Source organism: Tachysurus vachellii, chromosome 17 (genome assembly GCF_030014155.1).
Source record: "Tachysurus vachellii isolate PV-2020 chromosome 17, HZAU_Pvac_v1, whole genome shotgun sequence".
In the NCBI taxonomy this organism is placed as follows: domain Eukaryota; kingdom Metazoa; phylum Chordata; class Actinopteri; order Siluriformes; family Bagridae; genus Tachysurus; species Tachysurus vachellii.
The window spans coordinates 17,826,242-17,848,783 of record NC_083476.1 but is presented as its reverse complement, the minus strand read 5'-3'; the positions used below and the strand labels follow the sequence as shown (position 1 = coordinate 17,848,783).

The window sequence follows — 22,542 nt, the reverse complement described above, 5'->3', positions numbered from 1 at the left end:
AAGATTGTTTGTATAGGTTTATAAAAACTGAATACACTTGATAAGGGCTCAGCATGAGGCACAATAATCCTCCTCAACTCTTTAGACACAAGGGTCTGCATCACTGTGATTTTCAGGAAATATAACTTTAACAGTAATCTTTTTTTTTTTTTTTTTTTTATCAATAGGCATCTATCTTTTCAGAAAATCACAGTGAAGACTCATGCTGAGCACAACTCCAGTGTATATTCCTGTTCAGTGAGGATACATCCATATCGATGGCATAAAATTATTGTTTGTAAAGATAGTTTAAAACGTGTGTGTGTCAGGGATCAGCGCGGACCTTTGGACACGTGCGAATGTTTTTATTATTGTCACGTGTCTGCCACGCCTTCGTCCGCTCCTCCCTGTATCCTCACCTGTTTCCCATCCTGTGATTGACTGTGTGTGTGTATTTATGTGAGCCGCGTTGCCGATGGCGGCGCGGATTCATTAGTGTATTTAAGTTAGATTAAGTTACGTTAGTTCCCCGTGTCGTGTGGATGTCTGTTTGTTTCCCTTGTGTATTAAACCCCTATCATTTGAAGCTATCCTGCCGACGGGTCTGTCTCCTTTCCACCGGATCCGGGGGCCTGACAGAATGAATCCGCCTTAAGACCCAGCAGACCCAGCAGGATAGCTTCCAGCTCGGACCGGCTTTTTTTTCTTTCTTTTTCTTCCTTTTTTTTTCTCCGGGGAAGGACGCCGATCCGTTTCCGGTCAATCCCGAGGAGGACGTCGCCTCACCACGTTCGCGGAGGATGTCGTCATCCTGGTTGGCCCCCCTTTTTTTTTTTTTTTTTGTTTGGTGCCCTGCGGCATCGCCCCGCATGTTCCGGTGAAGGACGCCGCTCTGTTTCCGGTACAGATCCCGAGGAGGACGTCGCTTCACTTTTTCCGCGGGGGGTGCTGCAGGTCCGAGGCGGAGGATCCTTCCCCCCTGGACTGTTCCGTCAGTCCTTCCGGGCCTGAGTCCAGTGACATCCTCACCACGTTCGCGGAGGATGTCGTCATCCTGGTTGGCCCCCCTTTTTTTTTGGTGCCCTGCGGCATCGCCCCGCACGTTTCCGGTGAAGGACGCCGCTCCGTTTCCGGTACAGATCCCGAGGAGGACGTCGCTTCACTCTTTCCGCGGGGGGTGCTGCGGGCCCGAGGCGGAGGATCCTTCCCGCCCTCCCGCCCCTTTTCTCAGGTCGCCGAGGCGGGGGTTTGACCGTGGTGCGTCGGGGGATGTTGCTCGGCACCTCAGTTCGGCGGTGGACGTCACTCGGCCCTACAGCTCGGCTGTGGACTTCGCTCGGCCCTTCAGCTCGGATGCGGACGTCGCTTCGGCCCTTCAGCTCGGCTGTGGACGTCGCTCGGCCCTCTTTGGCTGCGCCGCCGTGTGCCCTGCTCCCCTCGCCTACCTCGCCGTGTGCCTTGGCTCCCCTCGCCTACCTCGCCGTGGTCCTTGCTCCCCCCACTGGCCTCGCCGTCGTCCTTGCTCCCCTCACCTGCCAATCACCGTGGGCCTCGCCCCCCCTCCTGGACCTTGTCGGGTTTTGGCACTTCGGGAGCCGCGCCTTAAGGGGGGGGTTCTGTCAGGGATCAGCGCGGACCTTTGGACACGTGCGAATGTTTTTATTATTGTCACGTGTCTGCCACGCCTTCGTCCGCTCCTCCCTGTATCCTCACCTGTTTCCCATCCTGTGATTGACTGTGTGTGTGTATTTATGTGAGCCGCGTTGCCAATGGCGGCGCGGATTCATTAGTGTATTTAAGTTAGATTAAGTTACGTTAGTTCCCCGTGTCGTGTGGATGTCTGTTTGTTTCCCTTGTGTATTAAACCCCTATCATTTGAAGCTATCCTGCCGACGGGTCTGTCTCCTTTCCACCGGATCTGGGGGCCTGACAGTGTGAGACATTGCATAGTGTATAGTTACTTTATAATATTGTGTGTATAAATATTGTAAAAGTATATATGGAAAGTGTTAAAACTGTTTGTTTGGATATTCTTAGGTTTTGTTTGTTTAAAAAGGGCAAAACTGTGTTTTGAAAGGGTTTAATATTGTGTATTGATAATTTTAAATTATTTTGTGTATAAACAGTGTAGACATTTGTATCTATAGGTAGTGTAAAACATTGTATATGTATAAACATAAGGTATTGTGTGTGTATATATAGAAAGTGCAACAATGTTTGTATAGATAGTCTTAAGTCTTGTTTGTTTAAAAAGTGCATATCGTGCATACAGAAAGGGTAACGTGTGTATCAATTATTTAAAATCATTTTTGCTATTGAAGTGTATAGGAAATATTTGGTGTGTATAAAAATTGTAAAAATGTGAGTATAGTTAGTTTACAATATTTCATGTGTAGAAAATGACAAATATTGAGTAGACACATAATTCTAAGTATTTTTGTGTTTTGAAAGGGTAAAATATTGTGTGTATTGATGATTTTAAATGTTTTTGTGTAAAAATATTGTGTGTAAAGAGAGTTTAAAAAGTTGTGTTTGAGACATTGCATAGTGTATAGTTACTTTATAATATTGTGTGTATAAATATTGTAAAAGTGTGTGTGTATATATATATATATATATATATATATATATATAAAAATAAGTGGAAAAACCACCTAAGAATGTTTGGATATTCTTAGGTTTTGTTTGTTTAAAAATTGCAAAATTTTGTGTGCTTTAAAAGGTAAAATATTGTGTGTATTGATAATTTTAAATGTTTTTGTGTACAAATAGCGTGTAAAGATAGTTTAAAAAGTTGTGTGTGAGACATTGCATTTTGTATAGTTACTTTATAATATTGTGTGTATAAATATTGTAAAAGTATATATAGAAAGTGTATATTCTTAGGTCTTGTTTGTTTAAAAATTGCAAAACTGTGTGTGTTTTGAAAGGGTAAAATATTGTGTGCATTGATATTTTAAAATTGAAATTTTAAATGTTTTTGTGTATAAAAAGTGTAGAAATGTGTGTATAGGTGGTGTGAAACATTGTTTGTATTGATATAAAAATAAAACTGGATACACTGGAGCAGGGCTCAGCATGAAGCTCAATAATCGTGAAGACTCATTCTGAGCCCAACTCCAGTGTATACTCCTATACATCCATATTGATGGTGTAAACATATTGTGGGTAAAGATAGTTTAAAAAGTTGTATGTATAGAATGTGTAAAATATTATGTACAAATACTGTAAATTATGTGTATAGAAAGTGTAAAACATTCTGTGTATAAATGTCTAAACATTGTAACATAATGTGTATATATGAAGTGTAAAAAATGTTTGTAGTTTTTAATGTATTCTTTTATGTACAGAAAGTGCATAGTGTATAGATTATATACAATATTGTGTGTATGGATATTATAAAGCATATACAGAAAGTGTAAAAAAATTGTATAGATTGTCTTAAGTGTTTGTTTAAAAAGTGCAAAACTGTGTGTTTGGAAAGTGTAAAATATTGTGTGTATTGATTATTTAAAATGTTTTTAAAAAAAAAAAAAAAAAAAACTATGTATATTGTATACAAGTATTGTATATTTATATATAAATTGCAAAAATGTTTGTATAGATAGATTTTAGTTTTGTTTGTTTAAAGAATGCATATCGTGTATATAGAAAATGTAGAACATTGTGTGTAAGTAGTATAAAGATTGTGTTGATTTATAATATTTATAATATTGTGTGTATGGATATTGTGTAAAGTGTATATATAGAAAGCGTAAAAAATGTTTCTTTAGATATTAAGTTTTGTTTGTTTAAAAAGTGCAAAATATTGTGTGTATAGATGGTTTAAAATTTTTTAAATATTGTATGTATAAACATTTTAATGTGTATAGTCTTAAGTCTGTTGAGCTTAAATAGTGAAAACAATTATACTTGTAAAAATAGTGTAAAAATAGTGCGGTGTAGATCGTTTACAATACTTTCATGTTTCAACAGTGTAGCGACTTGCGCTGCGAGGTGGGACGCAAAGAAAAGGCAGAGAAGTAGGCGGAAAATTGTGCTCTTTTATTTAGTGTAATGTGTGAAGAAAAACAGTGCAGCTGGTGTGAGATAATTTAAAGGTACAGGTGCTGTTGGTTGACCCAGTAGCAAGGCATGGCTGGAGAGGATTCTGGAGAGGAATCCAACGATTCTGGTGACAGAGGAATGGAAGAAATTCCACCATTAGTACATTAAATATGAATCAAATCTTACCTCATCTAGGACCCAAGTGCTCCTTGTCTTTGAACTGAGACAGGAGGGCTCCCAGATCCGCGTCAGTGTGGGCAAAGAAGGGGTGGTCGAAGGATTTGTCAATGATCCCTTCCTCCAGCCATTTGGCCACTTACTCTGTAACTAGATGGCAGACTTCCAGGACCCAATAAGGCCGCTGGTGAACCACCGTAACAGGAGGGGTATTGATCTCATGCTGGATGATATGCTTGCGGCCTGGCAGAGATGATTTCGGCAAACTGGTAAACTAGTTCCTTGAGGTCTTGGTGTTGGCTCATCGAGAGATCAGTTCCCCTCTGAACCAGGGCACGCTCTTGGGAACCCGTGCTGAGAGGGGCAAGGGCAGACACAGCCAGCAGGTGAGCTATCCACTTTTTCATGCTAATATGATTTAATTGTGTGTCTGCTTGTTTACTGCAACTGGTTATTGCAGGTGGTAGATTACCTTGCTGACCCTCTCAAGGACTGTATAAGCCCTGCCACTTGAACTTGCAGGCCGCATTGGGGACGAGCAGCAGAACCTGATCTCCCAGGTTGAATTCTCAGGGTTGTGCGGAATGGTTGTAGGAATGCTGCTGATCATGCTGTGCTGCCTCCATGTGTTCCCAACAATCGGGCTGATGTGGTCGATGCGGTCCTGCATGTCTGGCATAAACTTGACGATGGAGCAGAAGGGCAAGGGTTGATTAATCCAGGCCTCCCGGGTCACGTCATGTGGACCCGATGTGAAGCAGGTCACGGGGGTTGGTGGCACTCACCACAGGAGCTAGAAAAAGTCCACAAAAATGGAAAAAGGCAAAAGACACAGTTCTGCAACATCCCCTGTGCAAGAAGTGAGGCTGCTTCCTCCATGGGAAAACAGGAAGTGAAGCTGCATCCACTACAGGGACAGGTGCAGAGCGAAGTCCACCAAAGAAACCTAGAAGTCCAGAAAATAAAATAAACAAAAATCCCAAAAGGCCAGAAAAGAGTAGTACAAAGAAGGTGCTCCACGAATGTTAGGCACCAGGCATAAAGTTATCCTGATAGGTCTATGTCTGGCTAAGTCCTTCTGTCAGAGAAGTGGGTGTCTTCACAGAGATTAAAAGCCCCAAATGCAGAGATAAAATGGAAAGGGTGTTTTAATTAAAACAAAACAAACAAAAAAAAACTGCAAACACACGGCAAACCATCGGGAAGACATGGCGACTGAAAAACAAAACGGAAACCAGGAAACAACAACACACAAAAACAAACAAGGAGAGAAAAACACATTGAGGCAGGTTGGGAGAAGAGAGGAACACACAAGGTAGGTGGGGAATCGCGGAACACGGCGAGGCAGGTGAGGGAAGTGCGGAACATGGTGGCACAGCCAGACGGGAACGAGAGACATCCACAGCCAAGCAAATGGGCCAAGCAATGTTCACAGCCATGCAGAAGGGCCAAGCGACGTCCACACCCGAGCAGAAGGGTCAAGCGACGACCACAGCAAGCCATGGCCAGACCCATGTCCTGAAAGGGAGGGAGGGAGCGAATAAAAACTCTCTACCAAAGGCTGGTACTGTGCCACTTCCACCACAGGAGCTAGAAAAAGTCCAAAAAAATGGAAAAAGGCAAAAGACACAGTTCTGCAACATCCCCTGTGCAAGAAGTGAGGCTGCATCCTCCACGGGAAAACAGGAAGTGAACCTGCATCCACTACAGGGACAGGTACAGAGCGAAGTCCACCAAAGAAACCCAGGAGTCCATAAAATAAAATAAACAAAAATCCCAAAAGGCCAGAAAAGAGTAATCCAAAGAAGATGCTCCACAAATTTTAGGCACCAGGCATAAAGTTATCCTGCTGGGTATATGTCTAGCTGGGTCCTTCTGTCAGAGAACCAGGTGTATTCATAGAGACTAAAAGACCCAAATGCAGGGATAACATGAAAAGGGTGTTTTAATAAGAAAAATAACAAAAGCTACACACACGGCAAACCATAGGGAAGACATGGCAACTGAAAAACAGAATGGAAACCAGGAGACACAACAACACACAAAAACAAACAAGGACTCAGCCAAAAACAGTTGCAAGATACAAGGATCAGGTGTGCACAGGCAGGAACGGGTTAAGGATGGGGTGGGGCCACACACGATACAAGAAAACAAAAGCACATGGCAAACAACAAAACCTGCCACAATGTCCCATTAGTGTCCAGGCAGGGAATAGTCCAAGCCATTCTTGACAGTACCCCTCCTCAAGGTGCGGCTCTCGATGTGCCAACCCAGAACCATTCCCGAAAGTCCAAAGGGGCAGTGATAATGGCTAGAATCAGTGAGGAGAGAGGAACACAGCAAGGCAGGTTGAGGGAAGCGAGGAACACAGCGAGGCAGGTGGGGGAAGCGAGGAACATGTTGGCACAGCCAGAGGGGCCCGAGAGACATCTACAACCAAGCGAATGGGCCAAGCAACGTCCACAGCCAAGCAGAAGGGCCAAGCGACGTCCACAGCCGAGCAAGAGGGTCAAGCATTGACCCCAGCCAAGCTGTGGCCAGACCCATGTCTTGAAAGTAAGGTAGGGAATAAAATGTCTCTTACACTATGCTATTTACACCACAGGAGCAAGAAAATGTCCACAAAAACAGTGGCGCCATCCTCCATAGGAAAACACCAACGAAACCCAGAAGTCCAGAAAATAAAATAAACAAAAATCCCAGAAGGACGGAAAAGAGTAATCCAGAGAAGATGCTCCACGGATAATAGGCACCAGGCATAAATTTACCGTGCTGGGTCTATGTCTGGCTGAGTCCTTCTGTCCAAGAAGCAGGTGTCTTCACAGAGATTTAAAGACAAAAATGCAGGGATAACATGAAAAGGGTGTTTTAATAAGGAAAATAACAAAAGCTACAAACACCTGGCAAACGGTCACTCTGGCCGCTCTGGCTGCGCCGCCGTGTTCCTCGCTCCCCCCAACTGCCTCTCCGTGTTCCTCACTTCCCCCACCTGCTTCACCATGTTCCTTGCTTCCCTCACACCTACCGGCACAAGACGACAGGTATATATAAGGAGGATAATTACAGAAACACAAGGTACAATCAGGGAGGAGAGAGGAACACGGCAAGACAGGTCGGGGAAGCGAGGAACACAAGAGGCAGTTGGGGGAAGCATGGAACATGGCGAGGCAGGTGGGGGAAGCATCTACAGCCAAGCAAAAGGGCCAAGCGACACCGAGCCAAACAGAGGGGTCAAGTGACACCCAGAGCTGAGCAGAAGGGTCGAGCGAGGCCCCCAGCCAAGCTGTGGCCTGACTCAAGTCTCAAAAGTGATGGAGAGCGGGAAAAAAACACCCCGCCAAAGGCCAGAACCGTGCCACTTCCACCACTAGAGGAGGAAAAAGTCCACAAAAACAAAAAAAGGCAAAAGATATAGGCCTGCAACATCCCCCGCGGTCAAAAAGTGATGCGGCCTTAAGTCATGTTTGTTTAAAAAGTGAAAAAATTATATATTTTAGGTAAAGATAAAGTAAAGTTCAAAATGCTATGTGTTTAAATATTGTAAAATATTGTGTGAATAGAGTGTGTAAAATATTTTATGTAGAAAATACTGCAAAATATTATGTGTATAGAAAGTGTAAATTCTATACACTTCCTTACAGCCCTCCAGAACCAAACATTACAATTTAATGACGTGACTAAAAATAAGTGCTTTGGTTTGCTGTGAAGAAGATCCAAAAAGTGTGAAGCAATGCGAGATTCTGTATAATACTCCCTAATTTTATGGTATGCATAATTTCATAGTAGATTTATTAGCTGCAGAATGAATAGCAAAGAATACAAGTAATAAATCATTATGTAAAAATGGAAGTTTAAGTAAATGTAAGTAGCTATGAATGAGAGAGCCTACAAAATATATGTAAAACAATTTTGTCATAACAATTAAACAGTTATTTCAGTGGAGTATGACGCGATAATCCTGAATAAAAATATTTTAAAATGAATATAAATATTTCTCTAGCATGGAAATGGAATGAGGTCATCTGAATAATATGTGAAAAATAAAACCACATTGATAAATAAGGAAAAAGCAGGTGAAAATAAATGAGTCATGTCAAAATATAATAAATGAATCAAAAACATATAAAACAAACAAACAAAAAATTAATAAATGTGAAATGTTTAAAACATGAATTGTGTGTGACTACTTTTGGGGTAAAAATTTGTATTAATTTTTAACAAAAAGCATTCATTTCACTTGTACACAGTGTTCATGGTATTAAGCTTCCAATGCTCTGATAGACCGTAAAATCTATAGTTGAAACTAGAAATGAATGTTAATTTGATTTAAAGCGTTACATGTATATAACTATTAATATATTTGAACTCTCCTGATTCAGTAACTCAGTGATTTAACCAGCAGGTGGCAGTGTATGATAAGTAAATCTCCAACAACCTGTGCCTTTTTATGCAGGTTAAATATACGTAGATTTGGAAAACAGTGAAAAAAACATAAAAAAAAAAAACTAAAAATAAATAAAATCCATTATAGATCAAATTAATTCATGTGCTTTTAATAAAACTGCAGATGGGACTGTAAAACTGTAAACTGTAAAAACTGCAGATGGGACTGAGTTAGTGCCTCGGTGAGGAACAGTAGATAGATCTGTGTTGTCATGCCAAGCACACAAAGCAGTACTGTAAAGATCAAACACACGATATAATGCACAAATATGGAATTCTCTGTGTTTCTTTTTGACTGCACAATACTGTGTTAGCAATATGCTCTGTGCCAGCGGCCCAAAATGAAACCCCAGCTAAAGAAAGTCTGCTAATGCAGCATGTAATTGGCCCAATGGCTCTTGTGTGCTATTCGGCATCTTTGGATTATGAGCTCTGAGCCCTGCAGTGCTCTCCATCATGCATTGCTTCTCTTTACTCCTGCTGTAAGAAAACCAAGCACATGAGATATATGAGTTCAGTGTTTTTGATGGATAAAATCTGCACTAGTTGGTCCTCAAGCAATAGAATAGAAACAATAAAAATCCCCAGAGGCTCCAACTGCACTCCAACAATTTAGCGAGAGTGTATAAATGTTGAGTATCTGCACCCAAGTAGCTTTAAATCCTGGGTTACGTTCAAATGGAGTATCGAGGCAGACATCTTAACCAACAGCTTGATCTATATATAAAGTCTTTAACAGGGGAAGGCAGAAGAGGAGGCTTTATGAAGTAATGAGTCTATCACTTTTAAGACTTTTAACACTGATCTTTTATCTTTAGCCTTTAAGTGACTAAAAGGCCGAAGTCTGTAGAGTTAAATGATAAAATATAAACAGCAGGAACACTTCCTAACAGTACTCTGAATAAGGAAATTGACATAATTTTTGACATCATTCAAAATGATCCCTGAAGTATATCTTGCGATATACTGAATCAAAACGGTAAAGTGATAGCACACTGTTTTTTCCACTAATCCAGTCACAAGCTACAAAAAAAAAACGTTAAAAACTACAGTGTTGGTTTGCAGGGCAACTGAATCATTTCCACCCTGAAGTGACACTATGTGATGACTAACTCGCTTCAGCTAGTGATTCATGAAACAAGCGCCCATTTTCCGCCTCTCCTCCCACCTCCATTTTATTTTCTCCATCTCTCTAATTCCTCTTCTGCTTTTCATGCTTAGATGTTTCACAGACCTGACAGACATGGAGAGAAACACTGCATATGTTTCCCCCATGCTCGTTAACATCAGAAAAACGGAGGCGAATGAAAAAATGTCCGTTTAATATTTAATTAGAGTGCTTTTAAACTTTAATATGTCACAAGAATGACAGTACATTAATATTCCAGATGGTGGAAATGATGGTCACAGCCAGGACATCGGGACGTACCTTAGGCCTTGTAATATGCTGCTATGTAATATGCTGCTGATCCATATCATTGTCCTGATGTGTAATCATGTCAGTCATGTCAACGATGTCATCTGTCATTCAAGAATCTCACGTGTCCATAGCTCAGTGCTGGTGTCTAACATATGAGGCATGACAGCGGTAATGTGTGCAGAGCAAAACCAATTTATAGTGACATCCAAGTGTCTATGAGTGTAAACTCATTGCAAGCTGACCCTTTAACCAAGGCTCTAATGATTGATGGCACTAAATTGCAGCTACAATGTCTATCAGCACAGCTGCTTTTTCCCTCCTGATCTGAAAATAGAGCTGGCGATTGCACAGTTCTCCCAGGGCAAAAACAATGGCCTTCTAATTTGTTATCTTTCAAGTGCCTTCTGACTGAATGTTTCTACTCTCCATTGAGTCAGATGTTTTCCATGAAAAATAGTGAGACATGAGAATAAGATTAACTCTTCCTGGGGTCATATTTGAAATATATCAGAAAATATTTTCTATGTTGAACATATTTGATATTTATTACAATCCCTGCAGAATCTCATGAGGTTTTTTGTGATTGTTTCAGCCAAAAATGCTTAATTTTGCTTCAGCTTTTTTTTTAAACTATATGAATTAGCAAAACTACAAGCAGCATTATTCTTTTAAACTCCTACAAGGAAAGACACGTTACTTTCTGTTCTCAAATTTGACTGAATGAGAGTTGTGATGATGTGACACAATGCATCTGGTCCTGAAACTGGGGTCATTTTTTTTTTTCAGGAAAAACTCCCTTAGATGGAAGAAGAAGAAACCTTGAGAGAGAACCAGATCCAGAAGGGAACCTCATTCTCATTTGCTTGACACTAGAGGGTGTGATTAACAATTTGTTATGAACACCAGAGAGTGTTATTATTAATAATATCCTTTCTACAGTCAGATGATAGTCCGACAATTGTGTATTGATGAGGTGGTCATATTAGACCTTTATATTAATATTCACCACCACCATTTCATATGAATCCCCACTGTGGAGTGGTACATGATGACAAAGGCATTCAATGCTGAGAATGAAACAGGCACAATTTTTGGGCCTCTGGGAAAAAAAGAGCTAAGGTGTATTTTTTAAAATCAGGAATTTCAACCTTTGGGATTTTATGATGTTTTGTTTGTTTCCCACTTTGTTTCCAATGGGAATCAGCTTTGACTTATCAGATTCAGTAGGTAAAGCCTAGACATCCTGCAGCTGAGGAAAAACCACTAAAGGAAAAATCTATTTTGGGAAATCTGAAAAGAAAAGAAAAAAAATATTGCTTGAATTATGAATCAGTCCCTCATGAGAGAGGAAGCAGGATGCCAGATTATAAATTAAGGAAAAGGAAAAGGAAAAGGATGAGGGGACCACAGATTGTATTGCGCATCATGCCTTGGCAGTCATGTGAGTGTCAGAGGAGATGAAACAGGATTATCATTCAGAGCTGGAATTATATATCATGTACATTATTAAAAACCAGGTTTTGTGCTGACCCTTTATTTTTGCTCCACAGTTAAGGTCAGGATTTCAATCTCATTTCTTCTGGTGCATCTGGAAGAAAAATAATAGCTGGAAAGTCCCTGTGAAGAAGCGCCATAGAGCAGGCGTTAACCCTTAAACAGTGTCATAGAGATAAATCATTTTTGCCTTTTCTTTCATCATTACTGCTGTGCTCTATGTAAACCCCTATAAAGTCACCCTAAAACTTTTACTCTGAGAGGGCACCTTGGGGTAATGGCAATATTAAACAGTATTTCAGGGCAATAAAGGCTTGCTTCTCTTGACTATCGCTTGAAGCTATGATTCTTTCTTTCATCCAGTGCCATGGTGACAATAAAATATGGCACGTTTCATCAGCTTTATGTCTCACATCTTCACATATTTGCTAAGGCATTTCTGGCTTATCATATTAAGGGTCATTGTGAAAAAGAATCTCTCTCTCTCTCTCTCTCTCTCTCTCTCTCTCTCTCTCTCTCTCTCTCTCTCTCTCAGACACATACACACAACACAAAACTCTCTCTCTCTCTCTCTCAGACACATACACACAACACAAAACTCTCTCAGACACATACACACAACAAAAAAATCTCTCTCTCTCTCTCTCTCTCTCTCTCTCTCAGACACACACACACACACAACACAATCTCTCTCTCAGACACATACACACAACACAAAACTCTCTCTCAGACTCACACACACAACACAAAACTCTCTCTCTCTCTCTCTCTCTCTCTCAGACACATACACACACAACACAATCTCTCTCTCTCTCTCTCTCTCTCTCTCTCTCAGACACATACACACACAACACAATCTCTCTCTCTCTCAGACACATACACACATACACACAACACAAAACTCTCTCTCTCTCTCTCTCTCTCTCTCTCTCTCTCTCTCTCAGACACATACACACACAACACAATCTCTCTCTCTCTCTCTCTCTCTCAGACACATACACACACAACACAAAACTCTCTCTCTCTCTCTCTCTCTCTCTCTCTCTCTCTCTCAGACACATACACACACAACACAATCTCTCTCTCTCTCTCTCTCTCTCTCTCTCTCTCTCTCAGACACATACACACACAACACAAAACTCTCTCTCTCTCTCTCTCTCTCTCTCTCTCAGACACATACACACACAACACAATCTCTCTCTCTCTCTCTCTCTCTCTCTCTCTCTCTCTCTCTCAGACACATACACACACAACACAAAACTCTCTCTCTCTCTCTCTCTCTCAGACACATACACACACAACACAATCTCTCTCTCTCTCTCTCAGACACATACACACACAACACAATCTCTCTCTCTCTCTCTCAGACACATACACACACAACACAATCTCTCTCTCTCACAGACACATACACACACAACACAAAACTCTCTCTTGTTCTATCTCTCTCTCTCTAATGAGTATTTTGCTCAGCTGTGCAGCTCATCAGGCTGTGGGGAGGAAGAATATAACCAAGTGGGGAGCCATCTGTCAAACATTAGTTTCATAACAACTTCCTGTTTTTTTTTCCCTCCTTTCAAAACCCCTCTGGAGGTAAAGACACCTTCTTTGAAAACTTCAGGCTCATTAAAGATTTCGTCAAAAAAATACCTTATGTTTGTAGAAACACTGGATTCAGATGAATTCACAGAAACCTCTCGTGTAGTTTCAGTGGCACGATTGTGATCAGCCAAGATCAGCATAATTTAAATCATTGCATGTTGACTGCACTTTGGAGCAGATGGAACGGTGGGAAATAGACAAATACAGTACGTCTAGAAATAGGTTTAATCATCTTAGATTTGGTTTTGGTGATTTCGCATTGTTTAGTGAGAAGATTAAAAAACATTTATGTTTTCAAAGACAACAAGAAGATCACGCTGTGACTGTATAATATAGAATTTCAACTTTAATGTAGTCTTCCATAAATAAGAAACCAGTGATTATGCACTACAAACAGAGACTTATTCTTCATTCACCTTCACAGAACAGCTTCAGTGAGTTCGACACAAATTCACACCATTCTTGAACGTGCACGCGCACACACACACACAAACACACACACTCACACACACATGCACACATACACACACACTTAATTACAGCGTTAATTGACACAAATTGTTCTTTTGTAATAATAGCAATGCTTGTAGCACTTTAGTAATTGGTTTACTCAAAATAGAATTTTGTCTCCTGTGCAGTAACCAATGAAAGAGTAATATCATATCCGGAAATTAAGAACACTTGGTATTTAAAAAAAAAAAGTCCCTTAAAGCAGTAATTTATCAAATACATAAAAAAACAACACAAAATTTGTCACATTTTATAAATATTTCTGTGTTGTGCTTAAAGAAACAAACTTAAACAGACAAACACACACACAAAAGACATGCTTTAGATTGGAGGATCACGACGGCACGTGTGACAGACTGAAATACGCACTGACACACGGCAATGAAACAAGCATGCAAGAAAACAACACCCGGCCATCTTGTACTGGAAGGATTCATCTGATTTGTGTGTTTGGAATAGAGTTTGTTAGCGTGTGTGTGAGGCCAGGAAACATGCTGCAGCTGTATAATGAGCATTGCTGTGTGCTTCTACTGTATGTGTCCTTATAAAACTTAACTTTAGATCAGAGCCTGCAGCGTATGAAACGAAAAGGTAGATCACAATCCATCAGCTGTTCTTTTTGTCTGCGCTCTCGTCTCGTCTCTCGTCTATAATACCAGTCTTGATGCCATGTAGAAAATGCTATGAATGCTAATCCACACACACACAAACACACACACACACACACCATATCCACATAATTCTTTCATCTACATGCTGTTATCTCTAATTAGATGAAACTCATTTCCTGCCCAGAATAAATTCTGAGGTCTACCGACTGTTTCACCAACTCATGCTGAAAACAAATGTTTGATAGAGAGGCCTAAATGAGACAACTCCTTCACACAAAGGTGCTGTGCTGTGCTGGCTTTAGCTTTAAATTCAAATCAATCAGTATCTCTGTTCTGAAAGGCTTATCCGTATGTCAGAGGAAGAATGCTGATGATTTTTTTTGGCATGTATGACTTAATGAATACTTAGGAAGGAGGACTGCTCTGAAGCTTTGTCAGCACCGGTACTTGATTTTTTTTTCTTTTTTTCTTTTTTTTTTTAACGTGAATCAGACACATCTACATAAAAATAACAACAATTCTCTGATAAATATTTGATAAGCACTTCCAATATCAGCATGTTTGTTGTTAAAAAAGTTGGAGGTAATTTCATGATGAAACTTTGTCGTATTTACGAGTTGAACAAACAAGGATCTGGACTCAGATTAATCTGTGTTTGTGTTGTTATATCCATGTTGCCTTGTGCATTATACTTTCTAAGACACAGTGTTGAGTAGTTTCATAACACGGGGTGAAGGTGATTGGGAGAAAAAAGGTTTATGAACGCAACTGCATTTCGACCTGCTCCTTTAAAATGACCCCTTAAAAACTCAACTGACACCCTGATTCCATCATTACTGTTCATTTTAAATAGGTAATATATTAGACTACATATATTAAAAAGTCATTCAAAAGTTAGAGAAAGACAGGAATAAGCTTAAAAAGAAAAAGAAACCCACAGAGCCTGCTGGGCGCTTTTGCACACTGACATCAGACAACATGACTGAAAGACAATGACTCTGTGAGACGTTGCCAAGCAACAAGAAGCATTAAAAACTAGTCATTCTTGATGCATTTCTTTTCTTGTCTTTTCTTTTCCTGCCTGATATCATGTATATGTCAAGGGGTACAAACACACATTGTGCTAAAACTTCCATAGAAAATTCTGATGTCACGCTGGTTTTTGGAGCTTCCACAGATGATGTTTTGACTTTTACTATGGGTCTTTGAGACAAGGAAGCTTTGCTCATTTAACCCTTTTGAATCCCTTTTATGTAAAGGAAAAGATAAACAGCTTTTTTAATAATTGCAGAAAATTAAGTGTGCCTTAAAAAGTCAACGAGAGCTAGCCTAATAACCTCTCACACCAAAGATCATTGTGAAGATTTCCAGAAGTACTGAAGGAAAACCCTAAAAAAAAGACACTGAAAATGATACAACGAAGGAGGTTTCTGGGTTCCTGGTCTCATTACTTAAGTCTCATTACTTAAGATACAGATGGAAGTAACTGATTAGAGTGTGCAAAAATGTAAATCGATTTAAAATTTAATCCAGAATACATTAAGCAGGCCCATAAACCAAAGTGAAACGGTGCTGATGTGAACTGGAAGAACCGGTGCTTTGTTAATCACAAACAGAGCTGGATTAATGGGGTGAAGATTACAGCCCGATATTTCACAGATTCCAAAATTCTAGTCAAATGCAGCAGCAAGACGTTCACCGTATTCATATTCATATGCAATTTATAATCTTTTGACTTAGACTGTCACGTTAGTATGGAAGCAGTACAATTTTAGAGTAGAGATTAGAGAGTACTGAAGCTTGTCTTAACCAAAGTATTGTTATCTGTCTATTTCAGCATCTGGTACACACACACACACACACACACACACATTAGAGCACCACAGAGCATACTCTACATGCAGTAATACTCAAAAATAATATAGATGTGCTCATGGGGGTTTATGGAAGCTCATGACTCTTAAGATGTCAGTGGGTCATTTTTCAGTTCTTTGTTCAAATCCATCCATCCATTATCTGTAGCGCTTATCCTTAGCCTGGACTCAGGGCACAAGCCGAGGGACACCTTAAACAGGGTGATAACCCATCACTGGGCACAATCGCACACATACTCAAACACTAGGACAATTTAAAGATGCCAATCAGCCTACAAGGCATGTCTTTGGACTGAAGGAGGAACTGATTCCTGCTTCACACACAGGACAATCGAATCCCCAACCCTGGAGACGCAAGTCATGCGCACTAATCATAAACCCATATGCTCCCTGTTTAACTTTAAATTCTTATTCAGAAATGCCCATTCAGTGATTCAAAAGATTTTGAATCTATTGATTGTGTAATTTCAGACACAAACAAGAGAAAGTTGCCATATAGAACATCACAACAAACAATATTTTATAAATCACAAATCAATAGTCAGTTTTTTATACCTGTTAGGTTACAAATTGTTATGTGTAGAATTTTAACAACAACAACAACCCCTAAACTACAACCTTGGCATCAACTCTAAAATCTTTGGAGACACCAACTTAATTTTAATATTAAAATTGTTATATTAATAATGATGTCATGGTTGTAATGGTATTTATAGGCTCAACTCTATAGTCATGTGTATGTATGTGTGTGTGTGTGTGTGTGTGTGTGTGTGTGTGTGCGTGTGTGTGTGCGTGTGTGTGTGCTTATAGGATCGGGGTACAAACACATTAGTTACTGTGGTACTGGTTGCTTTTTCCTCTGAATACCACATTCCTTGTCCAAAACAATCATTTCTCTTGCTCTCTCTCAGACAGACAGACAGACACACACACACACACACACACACAACTGAACACATAATATACAGTACAGGCAAGGATAATAAATAGCAGGTATTATCTTATGAATATACATCTATCATAATTTTATCTCTACATCATGAATTTCTCTCTCTCTCTTGTGCTATGCTAAATCAATTGTGACACCTCTTTTAAGCACAATTAACAAACACATTCCATCATTAAGTTTCTTTTCAGGAATAAATAAATGTAAAAAAGAAGAACTTTTCCAACACTTGCACAAGACGAGCACTTAACAGTAGAAGGGAGTAGAAATAAAGACTAGCTTGAGGGGTTGGAGAAAGATGATGCTGGTTTGTGCAGGTGTTTCTGTGGAGATCTGAAGGGATGCTGGGAAGTCTGGCGTGTTCTGTGGTATAGGAAATCTGTGAAGCACATCTATAGCTCTTGCTAAACCAGTGAGTCTATTGATAAGGAGCAGGATATGGCAACAGTAAAGAGTGGAAATATGACTGGAAAAAAAAAGACAGCTCATTCTATACGAGCTGAAGAGATTTCTCGAGTAGGTTATTCCATGTAGTCGAGATCAGCAGGTGCTGGAACACAGCAAGTCGTGTAAACCGTGTAGTAAGCAATGTCTCTGAGCTCCCTCCAGTTATTAAAAAGAATCTTAAGACCCTCCACAAGCACCGAGAATCCACCTCAGTGGGAGCAAGAAGGAACTGGTCCCATTCCAACAACAACTAATTATGTGCAATAACAAATGTAAACATCAATTTGAACACTTTATAGATACAGTATGTCACAACAGTAGGGAGAATAATTAGGTGGTTGCACAGGAAGGAAATCTCTTTTTATCTCTCTTTCTCTCTCTCTATCTCTTTCCCTCTCATCATTCCTTCCTTCTTTGTGGCTCTCAGAAGCCAGGCACGTGGCAGTAGGCCTCCAGCGAAGCCAGCAGGATGTAGAGGAGCCACAAGCTGACGAAGAACAGAACGGTGAGCAGCTTGGCGGTCCGCGGCCCCCCGAGCTCACCTCCAGAGACCGAGGCCCGGCGGCGGTACAGCAGCGTGAGCACGCAACCCAGCGCCATTATGGTGAAAACCGTGACAGAGAAGGCCAGAGAGCCGGGTGGCACATGGAATTGCTTGCCTTTGCTGTGCCAGTAGACAGCAGCGATGGTCCACGCCACGCCGATGCCCAGGAAAACGTTTACAGCATTGCTGCCCGTCACATTGCCGATAGAGGCGTCGGCATATTGGTCCTGGATGGCTGCCACTTTGCTGGCAAAGGTGTCTGAGGAGCACACAGGGGATGTAGTTAGTGAAATGTTTCTCAGAGGTCAGGTGACCACTCAAATCTAGAAATACTCCATGGACTTTTTTGATAAAAATGTGCTAGACTAACATTTAAAAGTAAAGCTATTTGTAATTATTTATTTTTTTATTTGACATTGTTTCTCATGTTTATTTCAATCATTCTAGTTTGTATAATTATTATTATGCTTTATGTTAAAAATACTACATAATCAAATGGAATTGGTTAACGTATCTCAGATGGACATTCTGATGGACGGACACACAGACAGAAGGACAACCTGCAGACATAATGACTTAAAGTCAGTTACCTTAAGTGAAATATTTCACTTTTGGCTCTTTTCTATTTGTGGAAAGCTTTGTCTGAGTTTTAAAAGGAAAAATAAAGAAGTTGTCTGCATAATGATGAGCAACGTTTATCTAATATGTCAACATCTTTAAATCATAGTTGCAACACACTTACATCATTGCTGCAGTGTAACAGAACAATAAGAGAACTTTTTTTACAAACTTTACCTCAGACACTGATGCTTTTTGTCAGTAGTGCCTGACCGGCCAGAAAGGTACATGTTTCCCATTTTATTAAACATTGTTTTTTTGTTGTTGTTGAATTGCTGGCTATTGACAGCAGCACCTGTGTGTTATCTTTCAAAATCATTCAGCAGTATGCAGCCTGGAGTTCTGGATGTCACTATATTGACTGATGATGTGAAAAATCGCAGAGACAAACACTGCACTAGGAGATGAGAAAATCAGACTGTGGAGAAAGTCATGAATAATTCATACGTGTATTTGGATACATCCAATCTCAAGGCAACAAGTTCCTAAAACTGAAGACATCATGGATATTTTGAGAGGCACTTATAAATTTTGTCCTGCATTTTTAGTTGAAGTTAGCTGACAGCGCTAAAAGTTGTATGTCCATGTCAAACACAGACAAAACCAAAATAATACGATAAAGTTTGTAGCTGAGTTGTCATACGTAGCTCTATAGCTAGCACAACATGTAGTGGCTGAGCAGCTGATAGAAAATCTGCTCGTTTTCCAGACTCAAATAATATATTTCACATCTCAAAGTCAAATAGTTGATTTAACATGATTTGATTTTCTTTTTGGTCGAGGAAGCAATTTTTGTCCTGTTAAAGCTAATCTACTGCTTTAAAAACTATAAACACATCAAATTCCTTTTGAACTAATTACTGAGATCCTGAGTGCCTTCTCAGTGTCCTGTTTTGCCTTATGATGAATGCCCATTAGGATTTATTTTTATCTGTTGTTATCTAGGGTTAGCTAGCATTACATGAAGGTAGTTCACCCAAAGCATTAGCTTGCCAGGCTCTCTGAGCGATAAATAATGTATCTAATTGATTCCTTATAAAGTAAGGTTTTATACAGGTTTCGTTTCAACTGTCCATGAGCAACATCACTACTTCCAAGTCCATCTTGTTGGTAATACTGTAAGTTCCCCTTTTTTTTTACTCTGTTTCTCATCATTGAGTTTATTTTTGCAAGCATTTTTGTTCATAGTAAAAGTATTGTGCTGAGCTCAGAGTTTCTGAGCTAAGTTTTCATCCAGAAACAGCCTGAGGTTGGGAAGAGTGAAGGTATAGTGGTGGGGAACGTGTATAAAAATAACTGACAGTATGTAAAAACAGGCAAGCAGTTTTAAAATTAATCTGTATCTTATCTTAATCTTAATCTAATTAATCGGAATCTGTATCTATCTTTATCTAATCTATCATTATAAAACAAGCTAGTGCTGTGTTGAAGTGAAGTTTTAAATTGAAAGTTCTTGCTTACAACCAGGACCGGTTCTAGCCATTTATATTAGGGTGGGCTGGTACAGAAAATAGCTGGGCAATCAGCGGTAGTGGTCCAAACTCCTAATCCAGTTCACCCCATAAGCAATATTTACAAAATTAGAAAAAATCTAATTTAAACTAAAACTGAAAAGTGATCATGAAAACAACTTTGATTAGAACAGAACAGAATAGAAGCCTTTATTTTGTCACATATACACTGCAGTATATCCCAGCTTTGGAAGTTGGGGTCAGAGTGCAAGGTCAGCCATGATACAACACCCCTGGAGCACTGAGGGTTATCTATCCTTAACTTGTTCTAGAACTAAATTTATCAATCCTATTTTTCAAATTTAGTATATATTCAGAACATTATATAAAGCATTTTTCTTTTTTCCCCACTTATAAAGAACTTTATAAGAAATTCTTCTTCTTCTTCTTCTTTTTCTCATTTCTGATTGGTGGGCAACCTACAGCCAATAGACAAACCTGCCCACTGCAGCCACCAGCCCAGATTATAACCCAGGAAAATGCCCCCTTAAGCAGGTTCAGTATGATATATGCATTGTGACATCAAATCAAAACGGCTGCTCACACAGTGAATAGCACACAGTTCTTCTCTAATGTTAAATTAGTTTATTTGTAGTATGTGCTTTAGATCACATACAGTACAGACAAAGTTGTTTTTTGTTAAAATACACAACACTGGCCATGCTAATCTCTGTTCTGAAGAGGTAATCATCAACATTAGAGTTATCATTCATGCTTGCCAGCTAGCCTGAAGCTAATACTACTAACTATTGTTGTTGTGCTGCGATATCAATCCTAAATGTTGCATGAATATCTAAAATTCTCTACATAACCGGTAGCCATTCAGGCCAGTTCATGTAAAAGTGCACATAAAGAAGATGTTTATGCACTTTACTTGCTGTAACATAACAAACAAGAGACACTTTTCTGTGGAGACATCCAAGTCACTTCACACATAGAACATTCTGCGGTGGGAAAGCAGGTTAATGACGACTTGCAAATTACCACTCATATGACCATGAACACAAGAATCAATTTTCAACAGTACTTTCAGAGTCTCACAGTTAAATGTAGCTGAATCGCATAATTGTTCTCTTAAACGTCTAGTGTTTTCCAGCACCTCTATTTAGCGAGCATATCAAGTGAACACAAAGCCATATTTAGGAGATTGCTCTAACTACACGAAGAGAATTACAAGCGTTGGATTTCAGATAGAAAATGTAATGAAAATTGAAAATGGAATATATTTGTAATGCTAACATTTCTGCTAATGTTGCTAACATAACTGCTAATGTTCACTCAGCCTGTGGATGTTTTGAATCATATTCAAATGCCATTACATATCATTTTTAATCGATGTGACGGCCCTAAAAGGTTCTGATGTTCCTCAGAGCTTTTCAGGTTGTTTATACTTTCTTTAGATGAACACTCTGTGCCCTTAGTATTATAAGCTTCTCTCAGACAGAGTTAAAAATGAATGACAGATAGAACCTTATAATACTATAATAAGTTTGCAACTCAATAAAGTATTAAAGATGATAAAAATTATTTGACCTTATTCAGGTATAAGTTTGGGAATGGGCTGCGACATTGTGAGCTTTTTCTTTGCTTGTTGCTTATATTTCATCAGTTCATATGTTGCTTTAGCGTTTATTTTAATGCTCAATTTAGACTAATACAATTATTATCTTAGACAGCAGTGAACTCCTTTTAGCTAATTGTTAACTAATGTTAGCAAAATAAAGAAGCTGGTTTATACAGCTGGTTGTATTTCAGCTAAATGAACCAGACGGATCACTTCTGCTTAGAGGAAACACTGAAATAGATGAGTGCTTGGAGGATGTAAAGAAAGAGGAAAGGATGAGGAAAGGACATCACTCAGTCACTCCAGTCACTCTAGTCACAGTCACTCCAGGACTTTCATTCCCACAAAAGAGTGCACACACTCACCAGGTACCGAGGTGCCGAGGGCCACAAACACCACAGCCGTGACCGTGTCCTTCAGGCCAATGGTGCAGCCGAAGTGGGAGGCCAGGTCTCCGGTGACGGCGGTCAACACGCCGATTAGCAGGATGGACACAAAGAAGCAAGCCCAGCCATTCCAGTACTCCGTGGGTGGAACGAACGCAAACAGAACCTTCCAGAAAACAGTCAGGAAGTGCATGATGTAATCAAAGCAAGAGGGCAAGCGCTCTTCACCACTCTCTTCTTCATCGTCATCACCTAGAGGGGCAGCAGCAGAGACAGATTATATAATGACAATTGAGTGAAGGAAGAATACATGTAATGTTGGAATGATGGGTTTTTGTTCCTAATGTTGATTTATTTTTATGTAATTCA

General features: G+C 39.8%; 1 protein-coding gene across 1 annotated transcript in view; it reads right to left on the bottom strand.

The window, feature by feature from the left end:
- Positions 1 to 13,556: 13,556 nt before the first annotated feature.
- Positions 13,557 to 22,542, bottom strand: part of slc8a4a (solute carrier family 8 member 4a) — an 81,986-nt gene continuing 73,000 nt past the window's right edge. Inside the window, exons 7-8 of the mRNA XM_060891115.1 lie at positions 22,153 to 22,425; positions 13,557 to 18,353 (exon numbers count right to left, since the gene is read on the bottom strand). Coding sequence (XP_060747098.1) covers positions 17,974 to 18,353; positions 22,153 to 22,425 — 653 coding nt within the window. The 3' untranslated portion in view covers positions 13,557 to 17,973. The remainder of the gene's footprint in view (positions 18,354 to 22,152; positions 22,426 to 22,542) is intronic.